We start from the raw sequence: 24,299 nt of genomic DNA on the forward strand, positions 1-24,299 counted from the left end.
CGCTGCTTCTTTGCGTCAAATGGGGCAAGTTGAGATGGTTCAACATCTGATCCGGATCTTCCTGGGCGTCTCCCGTTAGAGGTTTTTCCAGGCATGTCCAACTGGTACGAGGCCCTTGGGTAGACCCAGAACAAGCTAGAGAGATATATTTCTCTTCTGACCTGGAAAAACGTGGGGTTCCCCAGGAAGAGCTGGGAAACGTTGCTGGTGAGAAGAACGTCTGGAATACCTTGTATAGGCGGCAGGCTATACCCAATGTAATGTGTTGTAGTGTGTGTTTTCGAAACATAGCATTTTAAACATTAACAGTCACTATGATTATTCAATCAATCATTAAATCCCACAGCAATAATCAATAGATTTAGTGGTACCTTAGACAAATATCAGTACTTTCACCATCATCTCAAAAAGTACAAAGTAACATGTGAAAATGACACATCTTAAATGTGAATAACATAAACATATATGTCATTATGAGCCCCTGGTATGAGCAGAGTTCAAGTGTTTTGTACATAATGTATGACTTCATCCTGTAATGGACAGTTAATGCAGTTGTTGGAGTATTCTACTACTGCCCTCATTGGACGTTACTTGTCAGCCAAACACTTACATTATGGAAGTGTAAATGAGTGGGTTATGTCTGGCTAAAGGCCAGGAGGAGGAGGATATCACTGGCCTCTTTATGCAGCTCTTTATAAGAGGCTGTGGGCGTCAAGGCTAGCTGTGAACATGCTGATGATGGTGGTGATAGGTGAAGAGGAAATATAGAAGAGGGGATACAAGGACAGAAGGAGAGATTTCTTTGGATTGTCTCTTTGGTCGAATCCTCTACTGGCTGATAGCGCTCAACTCCAGGGACTTTCATCACAATCACAATCCCATCACCCATCTGTCGCAGTTACCAATAGCAACACGGGTCCTAATACAGGAGTGTGATAGCAATGTGAGGGATTGAGTGAGTTGAGTGCATTGTGTAGCACAGGAAACACAAGGGGATGGCATGAGAAAGTGTTATTCTCTAAATTCCACTGGTTGCATAGCACAGAGGATGATCCAACAATGAAATTCAGCTGCTTACGACTAGGTTACTTAAAAACGTCTAAGCAAAGTATTAAAAAATTAGCTTTAGGGTTGATATTTTTAATTAACTTTGGACTTCTGATTCCAGCCTGCTATGTAAGCTAATGGCCTCCTGGCTCTGGTTTCATACCTAACGCAAGTCTTTTCATTATTTCTCAGAAAGAAAGTGAAAGTTAATGATGACAAAATGCCAAAGTGAGGAAAGCTCGCTGATTATTGCAAGGAATGGTCTCAAGATGAGGTGCAACGTTCAACGCGATATTGGTTGACCACGATAATAGTCCTCACGCATCCATGATAACGGAACATTATTCAATTATGCAGCACCATTAATGAATGTCGTGCTATATTCAGTCTCTCTCCTCAGTGTTTCCCCTTTATTCAGTCTACAGACATGACTCCATGAACGAGGCTGTCTGTGTTTAGTTCATGTCTGTAATAACTGCAGGACATTCGAGTGTCTGTTATCTAAAATAAAAGTCAGTTGAACAGGTGAAGATAATGTTGACCGTAGCCTACCGGTTAGAAGCCGACTTGGTAGGGATTGACACTCTGCTGTGCTGACAGATTTGTGGATTTTAGCTGAGCTAAACCAGATAATATTGAGTTAAAACAGATCGGAGATGCAGTTTTGCCCTAATTGTTCTCCGTGAAGATCGCTGGAAGTGATGAACGTTAATGTAAGGCCGGTGCCCTGGTGTGTTTACTGTGGAGTGAGCCCTGCTCCTGACTTTGTTAGCCCGCTGCTAAAGAAGAAGAAGAATTCCTTTATAAGTCCCGCAACGGGGAAATTCGATTTTTTTAACTCTATTATTATTTTTCATGAGTGCCTCATTGTTACTAGTGTAGCATTAAAGCATGGCAAAGGTAGCAATCTAGCTAACAAGCCAGCTAATTAGTTAACTTGCTTTTCTCTGTGCTTTTACTGTTTTCATACAACACTGATTGAGCAGTAGTAGCACAAGGGTGCTTTCGCCAGCTGTGGTCCGATGAACAGTAAATCCAAACTTGTAGGTTATGGATAAATTGTTGGCCTGTGTTATCGTAATTCTATACATATACATATATATTTAGGGGTGGCACAAAATTCTATATAGATTGATATGACTTGATGTCCTCCTGTAAAATAGAGTTTACTGCCTATACAATGTGGCCACTTTGTGACATGTTATGATATTGCAGCATTCCTCTCATTTCCATAGATATTTATATCCATGTGTACCTACCTATTTAACTTTTCTTGGGCGATAATATATATATATATTTTTTTTTTTTAAAGCAATATTGTCTTTAGGGGAATTTCAATATTGCCTTAACCCTAGTCTAAGTTACAACTGTGCTGTGACATCATACTGTGCCAAAATAACTCATGTGAGCACTTGATTAATTTGGTCTGATAGCATTTTAAAAGTCCAGTAGAGCTGCAAGATTAAGTCATTTAATCCCCATTCAGGTTAGCTGGAGTGCTGAAAGGGAACTAACCAGAACTTGCCAGCTCAGCCAGTAGAAGTCTGCCCCATAATACGGAAGTAGTGCCGTTTGTCATGGTTTTTCAGACGTGGTGGTAGAACCTTTTTGGCTTTGTGCGCTACTGAGCAACTTTCATAGGAATGAACGTAGCTCCCCATTGCACGCTGTATCCAGGTTTCTTTAAACATACATGGGGTCAGTCTGTTCTTCAGAGCTTTTTGTTTAAAGATAATTTCTTTGGCACTTTATGCGACAACATAGCTCAAGATCAACGGGAAAGGGGAATCAATGCCATAAAACCAAAACTATTGCTAAAATATCCTAAAATAGGATGATTCTGATTGTATTGTTATATAACAAATAACTATTAATGTACATGTATTTGTTTTTTATGGCACCATAAACAATATTGAACAAAATGAGTTAGTGTAAAGCTAATGTTCAGGCTTGTACCTATGTAAATGTGTATCAGCATATTCTAGCTTTGAGTACAACAGGTCAAGGCTGTTAGAAAGGAGCTTCATTACTTTGAGGAAGATAAATAACTGTCTGGTCTTCCTTGTACATTTTCATAAAGAACCTTTAGTTAGGTACTTGTTCTATAAGTGTTGGGCAACCTGGCAGGTGTCTGTGAGTTTAATAAATTAGCATGAATTCAAATTGAATCACTCTGCATGGCTGCATCTTATTGATATTCATGCACACAGCTCAGACAGGTAAACATACTTGTCCAACAGCACAGCATGTCTCTCAGTAAACCTGATTAGGACTTTTCCCCCCAGTAATAATGTTAGAGAGGAATTGCTTTCTGATTGAGCAACAAAGAAGATTTGTTGTGCTGCTGGGTCTCAGTGTAGGAAAGGAGCTTTGGCTTGTTGCTGCTTCAATGTGTTGGCACGCTCGTCCAGGCGGCTTTGTGTGAGTGGAACTGGATGGAACAGCACATTGACTCGACAAGCCCAGTTGGGGCCTTAGGTGGAGCTGTTTAGGACTGTTGAGCAGGAGTTTGTACAGTGCATGGTGCACCATGAGCAGATATTCACAGTAAACTATCATCATTACACGCTGAACCTTGTCAGGCTAAGATTACCTTCCAGAGCAGCTCTACTTTATTACACTGGGCTATATTTTATACGTCACATACTGTACACAGTACGTTGTAACCATCCTCTGTTAACAGGTACTGTATGTGCATATGAATGCAGAATCTGTAGGCAACAGGATAGGATTTATGTATCAGAAGCATTCTTGTTTCCATTTTTTAAATTCTCCAATCACGTTTGAGCATGCTTTCATTGCATGCAGGTAAACAGTCCATGTGTGGATAAAAAGAGGCAGAACACATCGTCCGAAAAATGCAAAACAGAACCAACCGGCTCTCATCTGACGACAATTTAGTTTTCCATTAGCTTTTTTACATCTTTTTATCTGCAGTCATGGACGGATATCTCTTTATAGAGATGTCATCTCTTAACCCAGATTTTCAAAAATACCTGTCGTTGCTCAGAGAGACTTATTGTCATTGTCAGACTGAGCCGATGGGTTCAGAGATTGCGTTGTACCTGGTTCCTGCTGGGGCTGGGCGCCTATGTAATCTTGTTTCTTGAAAAAGACATATTTAATACAGCATGTTGTTTTTTAGTAATTCAATAAATAAATAGTCTATATCAGGGGTCAGCAACCTTAGACATGGGTCCCACCATCGGCACATTGTAGCTTAACCAATGGCACTATAAATAAACGTGCAAGAGAGTTTTTTTAGAAATGTTACAGCGTAGGGCTCTTTCAAAGCCATTGGCAGGTGCACAACCTGTTATTTGCGTTATTTTGATTGACTTTTTCCCCATTAGCATTCCATGAAGACGTGCCCAACTCTGCCTGTGATTGGGTAGTGCTCATTTTCTTCTTCACTGTATGCAGCGAAAGTTGGGAAATTAATAACAATGTCTGACCTGCATTGGTAGACAATAACAGGCTTAATATTTCCGCAAAAGGTTGCCGACCGCTGGTCTATATGAAATAAGTGCATGATGAAGCCTATTTTTGTATACACTTGCTAATGAAAAGCATGTAGTAGTAGTTAGAGTATTTATTAATTTTATTAAGAACTTTAGTGGAAAGGACCAAATATAACTGTAAAGCTGTTTATATCATTTTGGCAATATATATCCCCCAACCCTAGTTCCAGCCACTCCTTGTATTGTGCTTCTCCCTCCAGGCCTAGATGTGCACAGCAGAGAATTATACGAATCCTGAACATGGTTCACCATGCTTTGTAACATGACCTCCATCATATCTGAATCTCCATCACAAGCTGCAGGCCAGTACAGGCGGTTACAGCAGCAGCATTTTAAGCTCTACAATATTCAGCTTCTAACATATTAAATCTTGCATTAACTTTTCAAACAGTCATCTTCAGAAAAGGTTCAGTTGGAATATAGTAAATCAATCAACCTGCATCTTCCTCTTTAGGTTTTAGCGTTATTATTTAGCCTTTGATTGAATGTAGTGTGTCTCTCCTCTATATAGACAATCAGGCGAGCCATTTGTGTGTTTCGCAATCTAGCGGCGCCGCCATTACCGCGGTTGCGTCTCCCTCCAGTATGCATGCAATTTAATGGGAGCTGTCATAAGAAATTGACCTTTTTTTTTTCTTTTGAATGCACTTTTTATGCAGCATTACGTTTGACAACGATGTCTAGGAAGTCGGGAAGAACCTGTGGAATTCTCTGCTGCTCCAACATCAGTGGGAAACTTTAACTTTGGAAAAAATCTGAATGCGAACTAAACAAACCTTTACCTCATGAAGAGTGCCCCGGTCTGAGGCCGTGCGGTCTACATCGATTCCCTGGGCCTGCAGATGTTTGCCAGAAGTGGATCAAGAATATTAACAGAAGGGACTTGTTCCCAACAGCAGGCAGAGTTTTGGTTAACAATCGTCAATCTCACAATGAATACCATGTGGCTGCTTAGCTTAACACAGTGAGAAAAAGTAATGACAGCTAAGCTAACACTGCTTAGCTAGCTCACGTTAGACGCCTCTATCAAGGCTGCCATGGTCACACACAGTTAATTAACTCAAGTGTTATTGTGAATCATAACGTAGGTTAGTCTAACTAGGGCAACCTAATGACCACAATGTAAACGTCAAGTAGCTGAGTTAATCAGCGATGAAGGTAAATAATTACAAGCACTCTTCATGAGGTAAAGTATTTTGTAGTTCGCATTTTCCCGACTCCCTAGACATTGTTTTCAAAAGTAATGCTGCATTATAAGTACAGGTAAAAGTAGAAAAGGTACAATTATAATGACAGCTCCCATTCAATCGCACGCATACTAGATGGAGATGCCACTGCCAATGATGGCTTGTTCACGGTCTTCGCCAGATTTGTCTTTAGAAGAGGCGTAAAACATTTGTGCTCTGGTTACTGCCGAGCGAGGAGGAAAAAGCAGAGAGAAGTGAAAAGGTCAGAGGGGATGGAGAGAACCAGATGAAGGGCTTGCAGAGAGAGAGACCTCAATGAGACGGTAGAGGAGAAAATGAAACGGAAAAGGTCGGGGAGGGCGCAGCAAGAACAAAGAAAGCAGTGGGGAAACCAAAAAGGAGGGGTGGAAAGAAAAAGAAATGGAGGGATGCAGAGAGGAAAGGGTGGGGGCAGGCTGTCATTGCTGGTGGCCTTTTCTGAAAGGTTAGTGGCCTGGCCAGAGGGAGAGACGGTGAATGGCAGCTGCTCTGCAGGGAGGTGAGGAGAGCTGTGGTCAGGCTGTGGATGTTCTCACACACACACACACACACACACACACACATCTGGCATTTAAAGCGGAGCACATTGAGGTCTAATGACATTAAACATTAGCTGGCATTTCACATGGACGGAGCTGAGTATTGTCTTTGTGTGCGTGCGTGTGCGCGTGCATGCATGCATGTGTGTGCAGGGGTATATGTTTGGTGCTGCGTCATGTGTACAGGGTGTACGGAGAGATTGTACATTAAAATGTCAGCTCTGTGCCAGTTAGTGTTGCATGCTGTGTAGGATGCACTTTTTTCCAGGCTTCCAAATGGTTGACTAGAAAGTGTTCCTCTCACTGTGACTGAGCTCAAAGGATGCATTAAAAGAATTAAATTGCTGGAACACACGGGTCCTTTCTGCTCATATTTCTTTCATTTTTATACCACATCTTCGTCGGCTATCACCGTATAATGGCTTTGACATTTGCACTTACAATGGTTTTAGTATTATGGGTTATTTAGCATATTCTATTGTTCAAGTCAGTCTAATTCACTCGGGATAAGAAGGACATCTTAAGAGCCTCTACAGCAGGGCTGCCCAATCCTGCTCCTGGAGGGCCACTGTCCTGCATGTTTTAGGTTTCTCTCTGCTCTTACACACTTGGGTCTAACGATTTTTAAACCTGTGACAAGCTTCAGCTGCTTGATAAGGAGCACATCATTAGATTAAGTTGTGTTGGAGCAGAGAGAAACCTAAAACATGCAGGACATTGGCCCTCCAGGAGCAGGTTTGGGCAGCCCTGCTGTACAGTGTATTAGGAGAACTGGAAAGACCTTAAACGCAATACCTAAGTTCAAACGAGTTTGAGCACTGATGTTTTCGCCGCAACGCTGGATTTGGTGTGAATGCAACCTAAATATTGAAAATGTAGGCCAGTATTCTAGGAATTGTCCATATTGAATTATCTGCATAGCATGACTGTAACCAGTCTTTCCCTTACCTTCACCACTTGTTTTAACCGAAGCTTGAACTGAAGTTACAATAACATACAAAAGTACAATAGGTGCTCTGTGCAGACATTGGAGAAAGTGAGAGAATTATTGGGTGGCTGAGTAACTCGAAATGTCATTTTTTTTATGACATTTTGGAGCATGGTCACCAGAAAGAAATGTTGGCTTTGCACTTTTTGCAAACATTGATACACACCAGGCTTTCAACTGACAGCAAGTTCTTTGGAAGTCAGGTGACATACAGTAGTCGAACATAGTTAAACTCCGCTTAGGGAGGAGGTTGGGTGGATGGTTGAGTTAACACACTGGACTTTCATCCCAGAGATGTCCTGTACTGTGAGAAAGTGAAACAGATATGGTTCCTAAACCTAACCATGTAGTTTTGGTGCCTAAACCTAAGAAACGTTACGAGTTTTTCTTCAGAAACATTGAGATTCAACGTATGTGTGGTTTGTAGAAGGTGTACACTGTAAAACTTCCCATTCACTCAGTCATCGTACATGTTTTTTTATGAGATTACATATTAATTGGAAGTTGTTGGAGCCAAACCAGGAGGCTGCTGTGAATTGGCACTCTGTTGTCTTTGTTTATTCCAGTAATTTTTTTGGTTTCTCCGTCTTGGCCTCCATCATTTACAGTTTGTTTCTCACCTCCTCTCTTCTTCTCTCTTGCCTCCCTGTATCTCTTCATTTTCTCTGCTACATTTAATTACCCTTAATTACAAACTGATGGCCTGTTCCTTTTAAAACAGCCTAATTTTCCTGAAATAACAGCAAGAAGGTCTTCGGCCTCTTGCTGAGGTGGAACAGATAGCCGGTGCAGCGACCTGAGACCTTTTAGTGTCAGTAGCAACAGTAGTAGTAGTAGTAGTAATAAATGTAATGAATTCAGTATTGTTTAAAAGGTTTTCCGAATTGGCTCTTTTGATTTACAGAATGTGAATTTGTGAATGCAGAATGAAATAATCCAATGTAATCTGTGACATGTGCAAATAATACAATGATTATTCAAGTATAGCAAGTTTTGTCTTTAAGCTTTTTGGGCGTAAAGTATTAATACTGTTCCAAAATGATGTGAAATTACATCATTTCAGTCAAAAACCCTACATAAACACGGAAACGCTTCATACTGAGTCCCATGTGTTGTGCTTCACTTGTAGAGAGATGAGTTTTTGGAAACACAATTTGGGATTTTGACTTAGTGATTTGAACTTTTGTGTCTTTCTTGGAACACTTCCAACTGGTTGATTTGCATGATAATAGAACTTATACGATGGCCACATGGTATACAAATGTTTTTTTTCTAAATGAGAGAAAATGTTATTTATGACAGTAGAAGTATATGATCAAGGGGTGGCGGTGGTGGTGGTTTATACGTTCAAAATGCTGATCATTTTGAGTAATTTTTGTTTACTACAATAAGCGCTGACTTATTGTGACTTCAACCTTTTCATGAAAAGGTTCAAATGATTTAGCTAACCTCAGAGGGCTGCTTGCACTTTGTTTTGTGGGTTGAGGAAAAGTCATGCAAAGGACATTATTTAAAGGAGCCATAATTAAATTGTATAAAACTAATCAGCCTAAGTCCTGCTTGTGCGCAGCAGCAACATCAGTGCGTGCAACGTGCATATTAATTTATTCATCAGTCATAAAAACTATTTCTTATGTCAAACCAGTGTCGCACTTTTACCTGAGTTTATTGGCTGGTAAGCAATAAGCATGACGTTGCATTAATTAATGTGTGTGGTTATGAAACTAAACTCTTGATTGTGTGTTCTGTCAGTGCTGCCTGTAGCTGTTCATGTTTCAATATTTGTCTTATGATAATGAGAATATGAGCCTGTCCCTGCCTCTTCTTTTTTTTACGATGACTCAAGGTGACTGTTGTCTCGTCGGAGCGATGTCAGCCTTGCGGGGAAGCGTCAGGGATGTGACTGTAGTTCAAATTGAAGCTCGCATGGAGTCCACTCACGACGCATCGCTGTGATTTGTCTGGCTGCGTGCCGAGACTGAGTGTAATCATGCTTCTGGTTTAGAATGCTGCTTTAAGTTTGAGCCTGAAAGCCTGTGGAAAGTTGCCCTGAAGGTTTATTCACAGCTTGTCATATTTTTATGATGCGCTGCTCCTTCGGCGTCATTATCAGAGGCATGTTTCTGCTCCTTCTACTGTACTCGTGTTTTATTTTTTTTAAAAGATTAATGTATCACAAGATGTGACAGATGGTTCTTTCTTTATTATTTTGAGTCAAAAGTCTGTAATTAACTGTACAAGACGGACTATTTCTGCATCATTTTTTGGTGGAAACGTCTCTATTAATGTAAAGGAAATCACAGTTGTGAAAATATAATAGAACATAATAAGGCTGTCAGCCACTTTGTATTGCTTTCAAATATTTATTCTCTATTTTTCTCATTTTCGTGTTATCCCTGCTGATCCGGCATACATGGAAGCATGGTTTCCAAGTCTTTGTGGCTTTTGGGGCATTTCACTCCTAATTTAAGAACTAAATAATAAATGTAGATCACAAAGCATTGTAGTGTTAAAAGTAGCTCCTAAATCTATAAAAAACTTAGGAGTTCTCTGGTGGACTCCGATGTCACTCAGAGTAAATCAGGAGCGACCTCCCATGGCTGCTGCAGTCAACATTTTGAAACGATTAAATGATAGTGAGCTTTTCAAAAGGTATCGCCTTAATGGAGATGGCATTCTGAACGTGGTAGACTTGGATGCCATCACATCACCAACCAATCATTTTTTAAAACACCCAATATCACTGCAGATTAAAGTGGCTACAACTCTCCTCGGTAAAATGCAGCTGCAGGAGAGGGAAGGCAGCATTGACATGCATGCAAATAGTTTGCCATGCTTCTTTTTTGTTTTTGTAGAGATCCCAACTCCAAACTTTCCTTTGACAACATCTTTACTTTCATCCACATGTTGACCGAGGAGTAGGAGTTGGTCATTGGTCCAGTTTGGTTTTCTCTTCCGTTTTGGCGAAGCGGATGTGTTTGTATCAGCCATGGTTATTCTAGCCCTATAATTAAAATGCTTCTTATATCAGCCTACGTATCCACTGCTTGTCTAATGAGCTGTCAGACATGTCAGTAGGCCTACCTGGCAGACAAGTCAATAAATAAGTATTAAATCAGAGACACGCAATTCATTTTTATTTATAAATCTTTATTTGCACATAACAGGCTATTTCCCAGTGATTCTACCATAAACTCACTCTTAGGGACTCATTCCCTCTCAGCCAATCACTGTGGGCATAGAAGCTATGAACATGATGTCATCCATAGCAACAAGGTCAACCCCACCCCCTGGTCTTAGCTCAGGAGTCTCTCCTCTCCAAAGTAAAAGTTGGTCTCACAGGCTTTGGGAAAAGGTTTGAAGAAATTACCCTTAACTAAGACCTTTTAGTGCTCCTTAGGAGAACTCTTAGCGCTGAGATAAAATGTTTGGTGAATACAGCCTCTGGACTTTAATAGCCCAGATGTGTTTTAGCGAGGTTTCTGCTCATGTTCAACACCTACTGCACATTTCCTCATATCTGTATTCTCTGAGAGGAATAAAGTTGTAATATTTCAGGGGGAAAACTCCACCTGTCCTATATTCTGCTGTGCATGACGATATGGTGGTAAACTCCTTCAGACTGTCTGACGGACACAGAACCCCGTTGGGGACTTTCTGAATGAGACAGAGTTTCGAGAAGCGGGTGTGTGCTTCTTTTCATCTGCAGTGGAAAACTGAAATGGAGAACACATCTCCTCATAAATGTCTGTGTGGCTTATTGTCAACACAAATGTTAACTTCCCTGCCTACCTCCGATAAAGTGCAGCTCACAGCTGCTTCCCTAAGATGGTCAGTGGGGAAGCATTCTAGCAGCTCTTCAAAATAAAAGCCTACTGTTCTTGATCATGCCGGCTGGCCTTTGCATCTCTCTGGCCTGGCTCTCCTCCAGATGCAGATGATTGAAATAGCAGAGCAATCCCAGCTACAGTGTTGCATGGCTGGCTAGATTAGATCCAGGAGGACCCCCCTACCCTCCCTGACTCCCTTCGGCTGGGCCACATCTGGCGTCCCCAGATGTAGGTTTAAAAACACGCTCTGCCTCCATCTGCTGCCAACACATGCTGACCCCCCGGAGAGCCTACTGGGTTTATTTAAAGATCCTCACCCAAGTGTCAGCCTACTCACCTTTTTGTTTGGCTGTTATGAATATTAATGATCTACATTTTTAGATCATTCAAACTGGTTGACTGTAGAGGACTCAATGCTGCAATTTCCTCACGGGACTTTTGTGTTTTGGGGCCCATGATTGTATTGCATTAAAATCATTCTCAAGCTGATGTGGTGACTCACCGTGCAGATTACTGAGGCAGCTATTTGACACTTTACACGTCTTATTGGATCAAACTCTGATAACACAAAAAATTATTTTTTAAGGTGACGCTTGAATTCTTGGTTTCCCAGCAATTCCTTTTTCTAATGAACAGTACAGGAAATGTCTGTACTGTGCATAATGTGATCCTTTAATTCTGACCGGCTCCTTCACTAAAAGTGCCTCAAAACTACGGCTTGGGTTATGGCAAAAATGATAATCATGATTATGTTGACCGATATTGAGATCATGACTATTTTTTGTGATTATTCATTGATTTTAAGCACACAATGTTTCCATTTCACTCTTTACATTCAAATAAACAGATCTCTGCTTTCATGTCATGTACAAATCTTTACATCAAAATAAGACAACAATGCATCTTATAGAAGCAGAATATAAATTAAATTGTCTTCTGCTCCAGACAGTTGATTTTGATTTTGGTTGTGGTTTTGGTTTTGCGTGTCCGCTCTCTGTTGTATAGTACTACTCTATTCTGGAGCAGCTGCAACGTTCAGGAAGGTTCTTTAACAGGCTGCTTCTGCAGGGTGATCTGGCGCTCAGCAGTTCCCCAAAAGTGAAGCCACACATCTGGATTGCCCCCCACTGGTGGCTGGCTGTTTCTTTCGGAGGCACTTGATTTGATATTCAGCAGTGTTTTCTATGAGCGTTTTAAACCTCAATATCGCAGTCGATCATGTTCATTTCATTGAAGGGAGACAAAATCACGATCGTGATTAATATTCCATTAATTGTGCAGCCCCACTCGCAGCCCAGTGTTTGGAAGATAAAACGTATTCTATTGTTTCATTTGAAGAATCTGCTGCAGAAATGTGTTCAAAAACGTAATCGTGTTTTCGATTAATAAGGTCACATTTGTAAGTAAGAGTGTAATGATGTGTTTTTTAGCCAATAAGTTTTGGCTGTGTATTGGTGTTTGTCTGTCTGCATTTGTAGCACCGAGCTCTGTGTGTGTGTGTGTGTGTGTGTGTGTGTGTGTGTGTGTGTGTGTGTGTGTGTGTGTGTGTGTGTGTGTGTGTGTGTGTGTGTGTGTGTGTGTGTGTGTGTGTGTGTGTGTGTGTGTGTGTGTGTGTGTGTGTGTGTGTGTGTGTGTGTGTGTGTGTGTGTGTGTGTGTGTGTGTGTGTGTGTGTGATTTTGAGAGCACTAATTCTCTCATTAGTGGCAGTAAAGGTTATCTAAATGATTAGACGAAGATCAGGGGGAGTTTTAGTTTGGCTGCTCTATGTTACAAACTTTCCTCCTGGCTTCATTATATAATGATCTTCATCGTGTTTTCAGGGTCAATAACAAAGAAAAAAAACTACTCTCCTGTTGTGAGAGGGAGGTGAACAAGTCAGCAGCATATTGCTGAGAGAGAAACAGCATATGGAGAGAACATGAGAGCGATAATACAGGAAAAAGGAACAAAAGAGAGAAGTAAAGTAACAGTGAGAGGAAGTAAACACGCAAAATATGATCATATGAAGGAGAAATTAATGCGTCCTGTACGCTGTTCACCTATACAATGATACTGATATGTCTGTGATAGGCTGATATCAGATATTTTGATCTGGCTCTACTGTTCACACAATTTAACAGCGCTGAGCAAACAGTTTGTGGGCACAGAAAGAAAGAAAAGGTCTCTTTTTAAAAAGTATTTGAACAGGGCTTCATAAAAAAGTCTGAGCGCTGCAGGTCAGGGTTTGTGAGCGTTGTTCGAGTGTTTGAGCATTTTGAAATGTGCAAATGTGTCGGTTTGGCCAGAACCCTTCACTTTAAGCCTGTGTTTGAACTGTTTTAAAAAATGTGATTTCTGAGGACAAATGTGTTCTGTAATAGCAACACTTCAACTAACATTAGGTTGGAGTTACAGTTAGTCTGACCAGTGTTGAGATGTCGCTGTTGGTACCAACAGATTTGGTTTATCAAAGATACTAGCAAATCAACACATTGCACAAAATAAACACAGCGGAAACATCATAAAGGTCAGACAACGGAGTTTGGTTATCTTAAAAAGCTACAGTTGTGGTTAAAATGACAACAGACATAACTTACATTTATTGACAGTTTTTTATCTCATTTTCTCCAATGTCTGCACAGAGCACCTATTGTACGGTTGTACTGTATGTTATTGTAAATAAACTTTGGTTAAAACAAGTGGTTAAGGTAAGGGGATGACTGGTTACGGTTATGCAATGCAAACCATTCAATATGGACAATTCCTAGAATACTGGGCTATATTTTCCACATTTAGGCTGCATTCTCACCAAATCAGGCGTTGCGGCGAAAACATCAGTGCTCAAACTCATTTGAACGTGGTCATTGCGTTTCATCGTAATGTGAATCAACCACCAGTTCTCTACCTAGAAGTGATTGTTGTTGTTACTGCAACGTCACGGTGATTTGTTGTGAAGGCCTTTGGAGTGTGCCATCGCTATAATGATAGACTTTCAGTGTTAAATTAGAACCAACTTAGAAAATGATTCAAACATTTCAGAAGAAATTACGTGACTGTGTCTATTGAAGCACTTACTTGGCCTTTAAAATCTAGACTCCGAAAATATCACGAACCGCCTTTTTCAGGTGGATTTCCAGGCAAAAGATACTGTCTTATATTCGGTACAATACGGTAAATGATTAAAATTGGGCTTAAAAGTTGCATTGCAGAAATCCAAAGGGTTAAGGCGAGAGAACATGATGAGGAGAGAGAGAGAGAGAGAGAGAGAGAGAGAGAGAGAGAATCAGTTCACTGTTGTATGCGGGAGTTGCTCACACTACTTCCTCAGTGTGCTGTGGACTGGATACACTGGAAGTTCTTTTTTTTAACTTGTGAACTCTGTACTTTTTTATTTTGGAAGGGATCATCTGCAATAACTTTTTTTTTCCCAATCAGGACATTATGCTGAAGTTTAGCGTCACCCACTGCTCCAGGTGTGTGAATGAGTGTGTGTGTAGTGTGATCCAACTTGGCCAGTTTTTATGTGTGTTATTGACGAAGAGATGCTACTTTTTCAGCTGATTGTATTTAATTTTGTGTGAATTATGCCTCTTTTTACATGTTTAAATTGTTGTGGCTGTTGCATTTATCAAACCCTCTCTCTCCCTCTCTCTCTCTCTCTCTCTCTCTCTCTCTCTCTTTTCCTGTCTTACTCTGTCTCTTCCTGCAGTCACAATGAGCGAAAGGTGACCTGTAAGCACCCGGTGTCAGGCGTCCCCTCCCAAGACAACTGCATCTTTGTCGTAAATGAACAGTAAGTCTCTTTGCACCCTGACACACCCCCAACAGCATTGTATGCTCCAGATTCCAGCACTGATTTTAAAGGTCACTTAGAGATTCATTCATTCATCAAACCACTGCTGTAGCTGATTTGTGCAGCTGTGTCACTGTGTGAATGTCCTGTGTGAGTGTTGAACTCCAGGGACTCGGATATACCAGAGGTTTTTTTTCCCTCATCGTCTGATTAACACAGTTTTCTGCAAATGTCGCACCACTTCCCCTCATAATTTGTTATAATACAGTCAAATCAGAAGAGGTTATACACACACTGCTATCTCAGTTCGTTCTCTCAAATGTAAATGGAAGACACGCATCCATAAATCTGTTGGAAATCATAGAAAACAAGTTGCTCCTTGTAACTTCAGGTCATGCATTTGACTAATCAGATTTTCCTTCAGTATCACGATAATCTCTGTGATTATTGTCTGCACACTGAGAACAGGAGCTGCTAGAGGCCAAAACAACACCCGGATACAAACAGAGCAGAATATAAAATAGGCAACAGGATAAAACTGTTGAAACATAATAACAAAAAAAGGGAAAGTCAACTATAAATAATTACTGAATGAAAACAGTATTTGTATTTAAGTATTGACAATAAGAGAGCAGTATGTTGATTTTACTGGATACTGGCATTCATCTGAAGTTCGGATCGTTTGGGCATATATGAACACGGCAAACACATTCGGATAAGGGGGAAAAAAACAAGCAGAGATCACTTAGAAAGGGTGGTCTTGGCTCGCTTCCAACTGATCCCTGGAGCACTTCGTTTGCAGTGCAAAAGCAATCGACCCACCAACTTTAACAACTGAGTCACAACTTTGAAAGCGAGAGTCTTGCAAGATGGTTAAGGTTAGGCCTTGTCCTTGAATGGTTAAGGTTCAAGGGTTACGTTTAGAGGTTTTCCTCGAATGGTTAAGGTTAGACATTATCCCTAAATGGTTAAGGTTAGACATTATCCCTAAATGGTTAAGGTTAGACATTATCCCTAAATGGTTAAGGTTAGACATTATCCCTAAATGGTTAAGGTTAGACATTATCCCTAAATGGTTAAGGTTAGACATTATCCCTGAATGGTTAAGGTTAGACATTATCCCTGAATGATTAAGGTTAGACATTATCCCTGAATGGTTAAGGTTAGACATTATCCCTGAATGGTTAAGGTTAGGCATTATCCCTGAATGGTTAAGGTTAGGCATTATCCCTGAATGGTTAAGGTTAGGCATTATCCCTGAATGGTTAAGGTTAAACATTATCCCTGAATGGTTAAGGTTAGACATTATCCCTAAATGGTTAAGGTTAAACATTATCCCTGAATGGTTAAGGTTAGACATTATCCCTGAATGGTTAAGGTTAGACATTATCCCTAAATGGTTAAGGCTAAACATTATCCCTGAATGGTTAAGGTCAGATGGTTAAGGTTAGACATTATCCCTGAATGGTTAAGGTCAGATGGTTAAGGTTAGACATTATCCCTGAATGATTAAGGTTAAACATTATCCCTGAATGGTTAAGGTTAGACATTATCCCTGAATGATTAAGGTTAGACATTATCCCTGAATGGTTAAGGTTAGACATTATCCCTGAATGGTTAAGGTTAGACATTATCCCTGAATGATTAAGGTTAGACATTATCCCTGAATGGTTAAGGTTAGACATTATCCCTGAATGGTTAAGGTTAGGCATTATCCCTGAATGGTTAAGGTTAAACATTATCCCTGAATGGTTAAGGTTAGACATTATCCCTAAATGGTTAAGGTTAAACATTATCCCTGAATGGTTAAGGTTAGACATTATCCCTGAATGGTTAAGGTTAGACATTATCCCTAAATGGTTAAGGCTAAACATTATCCCTGAATGGTTAAGGTCAGATGGTTAAGGTTAGACATTATCCCTGAATGGTTAAGGTCAGATGGTTAAGGTTAGACATTATCCCTGAATGATTAAGGTTAAACATTATCCCTGAATGGTTAAGGTTAGACATTATCCCTGAATGATTAAGGTTAGACATTATCCCTGAATGGTTAAGGTTAGACATTATCCCTGAATGGTTAAGGTTAGACATTATCCCTGAATGATTAAGGTTAGACATTATCCCTGAATGGTTAAGGTTAGACATTATCCCTGAATGGTTAAGGTTAGGCATTATCCCTGAATGGTTAAGGTTAGGCATTATCCCTGAATGGTTAAGGTTAGGCATTATCCCTGAATGGTTAAGGTTAGACATTATCCTTAAGGTTAGTATAGGTGATTGGGAAGTGAGTCTCACAAGCGAGTTTTTGCGAGTTTTCAAAAATGTAGGGTTGCCACCTAGATACAACCAGGAAAATCTGGCCTGAGGAGAATTCTTCTGGTAAGATTTGTGTCCAATAAGAGAACAGTTTGCTCTCTCATTGTTGACAACTTTGGACAGCTGTTGAATGTTTCCGCGTGAACAAAAATGAACCACGGGAAAAATTGTATCATTTTAGCCCCTGAATAAAAACAAAGCAAACTAACAGCAGGTGTGAAAATGCCTGACGATGCGGATGTTGCCTTCTTGCAGTTATATCAGCCAAGTATGATAACCATCTGTAATCAGCAGACATAAGGCAATTATTGTATTAGGTGTTTGCAAAAAGGATAATACACACATGAGTTCAGTGTGCACACGCTGCAGCTTCTTTTGCATTAGAGCAATTCACGTTTCTTTAACAGTGGTGGTGTTGAGGATTGACTGCATCATCTGTAGGCCTTGTCAAAGCTCTGACCGTTCATCTCTCTCCTTTTTTAATGTAATAATCGGAGGTATTGTGCTGAGTGTCCATGCAGCTGTGAGGACATACACAGAGCCTCAGTGTGTAGCTCCACAGCAGCATGGAGACCCACACTGAGAGCAGAACCACTGGGTGCTTATCACAGTTTGCAGTCTGTACAATGCTCCCAATCCTCCGTCGGTTTTGATGACAAAAAAAAGAAAAATCCTATTAAATTCCATTTTCAAGCCCATCCTCTCTCTCTCAAGGCGTTGTTGTCTGAGCTTCCTGGAGGCGGTGGTTGAATAGAAAAGCGGAGGATTGTGGTTGTTGTATAATCGCTTAAGTTTGCCTGATCCATACTACAGCTGGACACAAGCCAACAGCTCTGTTTGTCTTTCTCTGTGTCCCCCCCTCTCTACATAACTCTCGCTGATTAAAGCTAGGGTGATGTTTAACTGCAAGACAAAACATATAACTCATAATGGCAGGACATGGTTTGTCAGTGCCTTTCAACACCATCACCCATAACTACTACAAGGACATTTATATAGTGATCTGCCAAAGCTATGGTTGATGTTTTGATGGCTCTACTGTCCCCCGTAAAAATAGTAAGACGAGTCTCATCAAAAGATAACAGTGGGACAGCCACTGAAGATTCATGAGGTTGAGGAAATACAGGATCCAGACAGGTAGGCAGGCAGGCAGCAGGGTGAAGAGTGCAAGCTAGCTGACTGAAGATTAGCAGGTTGGGATGTAGCGGAGGCAGGAATGAGGTTAAAGTTTGGAAGAAACTAGCCAGCGTTGCCATTGACAAAGCTGCTTCTGTTTTTTCAGTACTGGTGGTGTTTTTGCAGTAGTTGGAAAGACACTGAATGGGACAAATCACCTCTTTGAGTTCATTGAAAGCAAAGGTACAAAGCACGTGGCAACTTTGACGATCTGTCAAGGAGTGAGGGGGGTAAAAGTTGGCTAAGAACAAAAGTCCGAGGGCATCAGGTGCACAGAAAGAGAAGGGCAGTAGTTGGGTTTGAGGGAGTTTATTACAACTTGGGTCTTTTTCTATATTGAAAAGTATTGAATATTAAAAGTTTCCACTGACCGCTGCTAATGCACAGCAGATGTAAGGTGCAGCTGGTGGTGAGGAGACTTTCGTAGTGGCGTTGTATAAGTCTTAAGCACAAAACCGCAACCAAGTGTTCCTGTGATGCTCATATTTGTTTGTTGGCTAGATTACAAATGCATTGTAAAGTCAAAAAAAAAAATCAATCTTGCGCAAGATTGTGATGTGCAGGTTGATTAGGGGGCCTGCCTATGTGAATCTGATGCACAGCAATTACATTTCCCCCCGGGCGACAGGTCAGTTTACAACCTGTCAGATGGTTTGCGATGTGTGCATACAATTTTATCATAATCAATAAATATGCCTCAATTACCCAGGTTGTAACAAACAGGACTTATCCTTTTATGTGTATCTGTCTTGACTCTATGTTTCCCTTCTGTCTCCTGTTGTGGGTTCAGCCGCAGACATGCCGGGCTATTTGACACTTTGTAGCACTTTCAGTTAAGGTCAGCCAGTCTGTGAATGCCACCACTGTGTTTCTTTTTTCTATTTTTCCCGCCATCCATCTCAATCTGTCATCTACATTTTCTATCATCTGTAAATCCATCTTTTTTTCTGTTCCTCTGCCTTCTCTGCCTGTATCTCTGCAGCTCTGTGTGCTTTGTTTATGGCAGCCATGCAACAGACTCACAATCTGAAATGGAAAAGAGCTCTTTTGAATGTTTTCCTCCCTCGCTCCCTGCTGTCGGAATGACTGACTGCTGGATGCTCCTTACCCATCAACTCTGAAATAGGATCCACCGCGCACACACAATTCTTCCAAAGAAACGACTTTCTACTCCTCGGGAGACAAACAGGGAGATAGAAAAAAAAAGAAGTCAGGAGAACCGAGCCAAAATGAAATTTAGGAGCGGAGGTTCTGAGACAGACAAACAAACTGAAGCAATTACACACACCACCTCCGAAAGAGTCGTCGGGATGCTATTTCAATCTGTTCTCGTCTCCCAACTGTGCAACACCCCCCCCCCCCCCCCCCCCAACACACACACATTTTCACACACTGTCTTACCGCTAACAAGTTCAGTGGGGTTCAGTGGCAGAACTTCTCTCTCTCACTCTCCATCTCTTTCACACTCCCCCCATTCATCTCCCATCCCAATTATCTCCTCTGTCACACTGCTCATGCTAAGGTGCTGCTCCACAGTGTGTGTGTGTGTGTGTGTGTGTGTGTGTGTGTGTGTGTGTGTGTGTGTGTGTGTGTGTGTGTGTGTGTGTGTGTGTGTGTGTGTGTGTGTGTGTGTGTGTCTGTGTGTGTGTGTGTGTGTGTGTGTGTGTGTGTGTGTGTGTGTGTGTGTGTGTGTGTGTGTGTGTGTGTGTGTGTGCGTGCGTGCGTGCGTGCGTGCGTGCGTGCGTGCGTGCGTGATGAAAATAAGGTGTGCATGGTTTGTATTTTTAAACTTGTTGAGAGAAGGTGAGAAAGTCACAGATTACGACAGGTGTTTAACTGCGGTGATGCTGCTAATGAGATGCACCCCCCACACACAGCTGGCATCAAGATGACGAGTGAAAGTAAAAATATCTTTGCTTTGCACTACACTCTCAGTAACTAACGCATTAGACCTGCAGGAACGCATGCCAAGCTCTAATAACATTCATTGCGCTTGTAAAACTGTAAAAAGTTTTGTCATGAGGGAGGAGCTAAAGGAATGCACACAGAGAGGGTTCAGTCATTGTGAAGCATAAATCTGTTCACTAAACCACAACTCGTGCTTTTTGAAGTTTCTCATCAAAGTTTTGTCCTGGTGGTGGCCCCAAACCACCACAACCGGAACCCCCAACCCCCCAGAATTACTTAAGGTTAAATGATGTTTGCTTAGTATCATGCTTTAGGTAATATTACTATGTGTGTGTTCTCATAGTAACTAGCTAGCTAACTTCAACTGTATTCAGGTACAGTAGTAAGCAGTTTAGTCAATCTCAGCTAGGTAGCTTCTAGCTAGCTATCGTAGTAGTCTGCTAATACCACCTCACCTTTCGTCTTCTGGGACTCAGGCTTTACTTGCTTAGGGGAAGACATTACAAAGTCACTGTTCAGTTAACCCCCCCCCTTGGGCCCTGGGTAGTCTGTCCCCCGTATTCCCCCCAGTGCTACCCCCGTGGTGGCACCAGAAGAAAGGTCAGTAAAATCCTCAGGAATTATCCTCGGGGCACCATGAATATCCACACAACATTTAATGGTGATCTTGTTAGCAGTAGTCCAATAATCTTACTCTGGAGCTGAGGTTTCACAGCTGTTGTATGTTGCAGTTTGGCCCGCTGATCTCAGCTGTTGCAGCTGCACTGGCTGAGACACACAGCTAATTGAAGCAATTAAGGAAGCTTGGACAGGGCGTGCCAGCAACTGCAGCAAAGTGACGGTTTTCAAACAGTTACCTATATTTGATGTAATATAAAGGCGTCCCATAGCCACATGAGCCCTCAAGCCTCTTCCCTTCTTCTCCCTTCCTCTCAGACTTTTAAATAAATCTGAAAATAAATGAGCACAAGCCCTAAGCTTTCCCTCCAGGCTCAGGGTCTCCTCAGCCTAAGAGAGCTCCTCAGATTTAACCCAGCGCTCCACTGAGGTGATTCAAGTGATCCTCAAGGAATTGCTAAAACAGACTCCACAAGAGGATGCTCACACTTTTATGACCAAGGATGTTTTTTTACAGAATGTCTTCCCTTCTCTCTGGTCTCTCGCGAAGATGAGTGTGTTTGAAATATACACTATTTTCCCTTAAGTGGTTTTTATAAATAAAAAAAAACGCATTCAATCCTTTTTTAGTCCCTTGCAAAAAGCAGACATTTAGATCAACACATTCAGTATGACTTAAAAATCTCAAATGTTGGATTTTCTGAACTTATCATTGAATTATCAGAGAGCATTAAAGGCACAAGAGTTACTGCTAGCTACTTTTAGCTTTAAGATGTTTTGTGAATACAGGGCTAGAAGGCAAAAGTGTTTGCCGTTGATTCAAATGTTCAAATAATGTCTGTCATAGAGAGAAGCAAGAGGTGATGAACCCTTTCTCACATCCCCAGAATCTGCTTTGTTACTTTGAATTCTAACTCAATATTAAAGTTGCAGTCGGCAACATTTTCATCATATTCACTGAAACCGACACTATGCTCCGATAGAAAAACATAAATCATCCGTTTAAAAAAAAAGAAAAAAAAGTGCCTCTACGTGCAACGAGAGTCTGTTTTGCAAAAATCCACCGCGCCCGTATCATCCTGTCCACTCAGCGCAGTTGACAGTTTGTGCAGCAAACATCCGTGTAGCGTGTACTCCATGCTGTTTATCCATTAGAGAGGACACAGGCACATTCACAGGAATCTGGTGCACACGCATTGACGAGCACTTGAGGGAGCGGAGGAGCTCTATGGTAGTGGGGGAGGGGAGAGTTGTTACATTGAAAATTTGACCGAGTCAACTCGATCTGCCAGACTTGCCGACTGCAGCTTTAACAGTGCATTCCCTTCTTTCCATTTTAACCATCCCTTGCCTTAACATCTCCCTATAACAAATGTGACTTCTCCTTCTCCACAGCTTGAGGGCTATTTAATGGGAGTCAGCGCACCACAGCCCTTCAGCTATTCAAATGTCACTCACTAAGAGTAGTTTAAATCAAGAGATCCTAAAAGTAAAACGCACATTCACAAAGTTTGCTTTTGGTTCCCAGGGTGAAGTTCTTCTCCTCTTATCTCATTAGAATATACTGTACGTCTCTGCAGCTCTTGCTTTCATTAATGACTCCCTTTTCCCCTGTTTTGTGTCATAGTCAGCTCACTAATATCTTGTTCTGTTCATCTCCCTGATGTTTTGTTCATAGCTTTCTGATTTATCCCATCCTAACAAGTTTAAAGGGAATTTTTCTAAGATGTGTCAAGCTCTTCTTGCTCTGACCCTTTCTGACACTTTACGTTTTTCTCTCTTCCTCACTTTATTATTAACTGATTGTACAAACAACAGCAAGATAAGAAGTTGGGAACACAATAGATAATGTTAACAGACAGACAACTGAAAATCTGAAAGAGAGAAAGGCGAAGATGAGGAGAAAACCAGAACTGGTGATACTGAGCTAATGAAGGCTGTGAAACGATCAAAGCGGTGTCTGTAATATGGCTTTAAATTAATAATCAGATCGCCTAGAGGGAGGCACTGCTAGATTGGTGTTTAGAAGAATGAAGAGCTTGGGTCATGAAACCTTCCTGTTTTCACATTTCATCTGCTCATACAACAAAACCCTCGAGTGACTACCTCCATTCATGTTTTATTCTCTGTTTTCCCTTTTCTATTCTTAATGTTATGATTTCTGTCATGGTTTATTTCATGTAGCATGATCGAATTTAAGTCAAATTTAAATTTTATTTTGTCATTCTCTCTCCCTCCCTTTTTTTGTATCTAGCATGAGTTGTGGAAAGCTTGTCCACCCTGACATGCCTACAGAGGCTCTCAGCAGGTAACGATCCATCGCAGCTGCTTTGGCTCAGCTTCTCTGTCAGCCTTTCTGCCTTCAATACTAGTTTGCTGTTGTCATTCACTAAAACCCTAAGCACTTGCATGCAGCATGCGTTCTTAGCAGTGTTAATAAGTTCAAAGAACAGTTCCACAGCTGGGAAAGTACAGTCGTCTTCAGCAGTCAGTGAGAAAATCAGTATCAACGTGTAGAAATAATATGGTGGATTTTTATTGACCACCCAGCATCGTCAGGTGGTGACCTCTTCAGACTATGTATCTTCTCCAAGCACCTCGGAATTAGGTAAGGTTATGCCAAAAATCATAACATTATCCTGGCACTGTCTCTTCAGCTGTGTAGGACTGGAGGCTTCTATAGGAAATGTTCACAATGAAACACCATAGCTGTAGCTTATGTGCCATCTTTGTGTTGCCTGTTTGTTGTGGTGTGGTGAAAATGCGCTTTACCTGCCTGTTGTGGCCAATGCTGAAAGTACCACCGCGGGTTATTCTCATAATAACGAAACTTAATGCGCAGTAATTTGTGTGTTATCCACGGATTTATTTCATGGGTATGTATTAAAAGCAGGGAATGCAGTGTATGAACCAAAAACTCAAAACACAGGACTTTCACCTGGGCGAGCAGGCTTCATTTCCATTTCCAGTTCGTGTCCCTGGCGTACTAACCACCAAACACCTTTTATCTAATTCTAATTAAGTCATTTTGATGCCTTACCCTAATGTCACATTTTGTAGGCAAACGCCAGTCACATAACAGTATTTTTGGTGCCTCAACCTAACCAATACCAAAAGCAACTGTTGCAGTCGACTTCCGGTCCATTGTCATCTCATGGTCACCTTGCGCCCGACTTCAGTTTCGCCATTTCGTAAGATATCATACAAATTTTTGTGCAGAACTTCTCGTACGATATCCTACTGTATGGGCCTGTTGATGAGAATACATTGACCACTGCGGTTCTCACCAACAGCAACACTGGGTTTTTCAAAGTTTTCAACTCTTTTCAACTTCAACTCTGGTATGTTTTCCAAGCA

General features: G+C 41.2%; 1 protein-coding gene across 4 annotated transcripts in view; it reads left to right on the plus strand.

Moving 5' to 3' along the window:
• The window catches only part of LOC310962756 (pleckstrin homology domain-containing family A member 5-like), a 207,314-nt gene that overhangs the window by 116,563 nt on the left and 66,452 nt on the right, over positions 1–24,299 (plus strand). For 3 of the 4 annotated variants that reach the window (XM_083935313.1, XM_083935315.1, XM_083935316.1), the window contains exons 4-5: positions 14,841–14,924; positions 23,197–23,250. In XM_083935313.1, the coding sequence (XP_083791439.1) occupies positions 14,841–14,924; positions 23,197–23,250 (138 nt within the window). The remainder of the gene's footprint in view (positions 1–14,840; positions 14,925–23,196; positions 23,251–24,299) is intronic. The other variant, XM_083935314.1, reaches the window with a different exon arrangement.

Source organism: Echiichthys vipera, assembly GCF_963691815.1.
Source record: "Echiichthys vipera genome assembly, chromosome: 20".
Classification (NCBI taxonomy): domain Eukaryota; kingdom Metazoa; phylum Chordata; class Actinopteri; order Perciformes; family Trachinidae; genus Echiichthys; species Echiichthys vipera.